At 37.6% G+C, this 2,500-nt stretch overlaps 1 protein-coding gene across 1 annotated transcript in view; it reads left to right on the top strand.

Annotated features, from left to right (window-relative positions):
* Positions 1 to 1,248: 1,248 nt before the first annotated feature.
* Positions 1,249 to 2,500, top strand: part of gdf7 (growth differentiation factor 7) — a 4,917-nt gene continuing 3,665 nt past the window's right edge. Inside the window, exon 1 of the mRNA XM_041253391.1 lies at positions 1,249 to 1,624. Within this exon, the coding sequence (XP_041109325.1) occupies positions 1,297 to 1,624 (328 nt within the window). The 5' untranslated portion in view covers positions 1,249 to 1,296. The remainder of the gene's footprint in view (positions 1,625 to 2,500) is intronic.

Here is a 2,500-nt window from a genome sequence, read left to right as displayed (position 1 = left end):
AACTACTATCAACCAAACGAGCTGGGTCGAATGGCCTCCAGTCGTTTGTAAACTTTCTTATGTTCTTATGCATTGGAGGTGGAGTAACGGTTATAAAACGTAGGCCTACTCGTCATTTGTAACACTATTGAATTGAACTATTTGTAAATGCACCAGGGTTAAAAAAAATACACCTCCCACTATTAAAATGCACGCGTTAGTATGCCCATTCTGCGTGAATCACAGTTTACGAACAGCACATTAGGATCAGATTATTTAGTTACTCCAAATACTCATTGGCAATATTTTTCTTGAACAAAATAAGTCTCTAAACTTTTTTTTCTGATTTTGTTTATTTCTGTTTGTGTATTTGGCAGCGTTTCATTCTCTCTGGAAGACGAATCTAGCCCCATGTGTTATGTCCTCTCCTTAATAACATGTGGCTACCATACGGTTTACGGAGATTTGTCAGATTATATATTCCCAGTTTTACTGAATAATGTTCTTGGAATAAACAAGTATTTTGGAAAAATGATTTCTAATAAACACACACACACACAGTCACACACACACACACATGCTCCTTACATATTTCAACAGAGGGAAGTCAGTGTAGTTATTGTTGCTAAATGCATATAATATTGTTTTTGACCAGTGTTTTTGTGTGTGTGTGTGGGGGGGGGGGGGGGGACGGAGGGGGGTGGGGGGGGGGGGGGGGGGGGGGGAAAATGCCCCTTTCCTGTGTGTGTGTGTCTGTGTGTCTCTCTGTGTGTGTATGTCTGTGCGTGAGTGTGAGTGTGTGTGTGTGTGTGTGTGTGTGTGTGTTGGTTTACTGACAAGATATCTTGGAATCAAGTGCTCTGTAGCACATTTGTTTTACTAAATCATTCCTGTGCATTCTTTTAAAACATTTGATCTTACTGTGGAATTATACAAATTGTTGAATTCCCAATACTTTTGACCGCTCCACAGACTTTAGCATTAGTGCAGTAGCTGTTGTAAATCCAAATTCTCTTCGCTTTTGTTCCAGCTCAAAATTTGGCCCATATTTTCTATTCTTTTCTAGAATTTGTAATAAAAAAAATTGAGGTTGGGGGGGGGATACAAAGTTAAAACCTCTATATTAGTGACAAAATAATATCGTCGTGTATCGAGCGCACGGCTGCGGGGGCGCTGTTTCTCTACGAAGCTGAAGCTCGTGTAACTGCACGGTGTCATTCAGATCAGTGATATTAATGCAATCTAAACAGCAAAGGGGAGTATCCAAAGTCATCAAACCCCTCAAACTTTCTCATTCTCGGCCAGAGACCATTGAAAATGGATCTAATGAGGGTTGCGGCTCTTGTCTTATGGTTTTCGTTCTGCTTTGGGGATTTCCTTGAGGCTGCAGTGCTTGGATCAGCGCAGTACCCTTTAAGAGCTGATGATAACGGGCTGAGTTCACATCTGGAAGAGCGAAATCAGGGGGAACCGGCTCAGATCTCCAGATACGAAGATCGGAGGATTGACACAGTGGTGCCTCACGAGTACATGGTATCTCTCTACAGGACCCTGTCGGAGATCGAGAAAAATGCGTTAAATGTCACTCTTGTTCGTACCAGAAAGCATGCCAATACTGTAACCAGCTTTGTAGATCAAGGAAATGGTGGGTAACAAATTATTATATTTGATTGAGTGAAGAATTTTACATACATAGCAGATAATATGAAACTATTTCATGCAACATATCTGTTCACGGATACGATATGTTTGTGCTCCTTTTAAATATTTTATATATTAAAACCTTTATATTTGCTCTGCCTAAAAATGGCACGTATATCCAATAGTATTTTGTTAGCTGACAACATTTTCTCGCGTGGAGCCTTAACAGGATAATTTAATATATATATATGAATATATATATATATATATATATATAATATCATAGTATATATATATATATATATATATATATATATATATATGTATATATATATATGTGTGTGTGTGTGTGTGTGTGTGTGTGTGTTTTGTGTCTCTCTGCATGTACAACTCAGCTGCCAGAATTCTGGGCATGTCCTCTTTAAGATATTTATTACACATTACCGCAGCCATCTAATATTTCTTATTTTTAGAAATAGATATCAAAAGAACAAAAAGCGAAATTATTGAAAACCCTTTTTTTCTGCACCAAACAAAATGCAGCGTAACTTTTTTTAATGAAACATCGCAGCTTGTGGCTTTCTGTGTTGGTTTGTCTTTTTGTGCCATCTGGATTTTATTAATCTTTTATTGAAATTATTAAAGAGAAACAGCTTCAGAAAAACGATACATTTTGGAAGGACGTGCAAGTTATTCCAAACTAAATGAAGGCTGCACACTATAGGTGATGACAGAACACAAAATACAATAGTTGTGCTTTACTAACCTCTTGCGGAGTTTATGGAGTGCGTTAAGTCATTTACAATGCTCTCTGTAAATAACGCATTATGCATGCACAGTAATTCACTGCAATCTAATAAACAATTAATTGGGACATTAA

Source organism: Polyodon spathula, chromosome 6, assembly GCF_017654505.1.
Source record: "Polyodon spathula isolate WHYD16114869_AA chromosome 6, ASM1765450v1, whole genome shotgun sequence".
NCBI classification, from domain to species: Eukaryota; Metazoa; Chordata; class Actinopteri; order Acipenseriformes; family Polyodontidae; genus Polyodon; species Polyodon spathula.
This window is presented reverse-complemented; position numbering and strand designations above follow the sequence as displayed.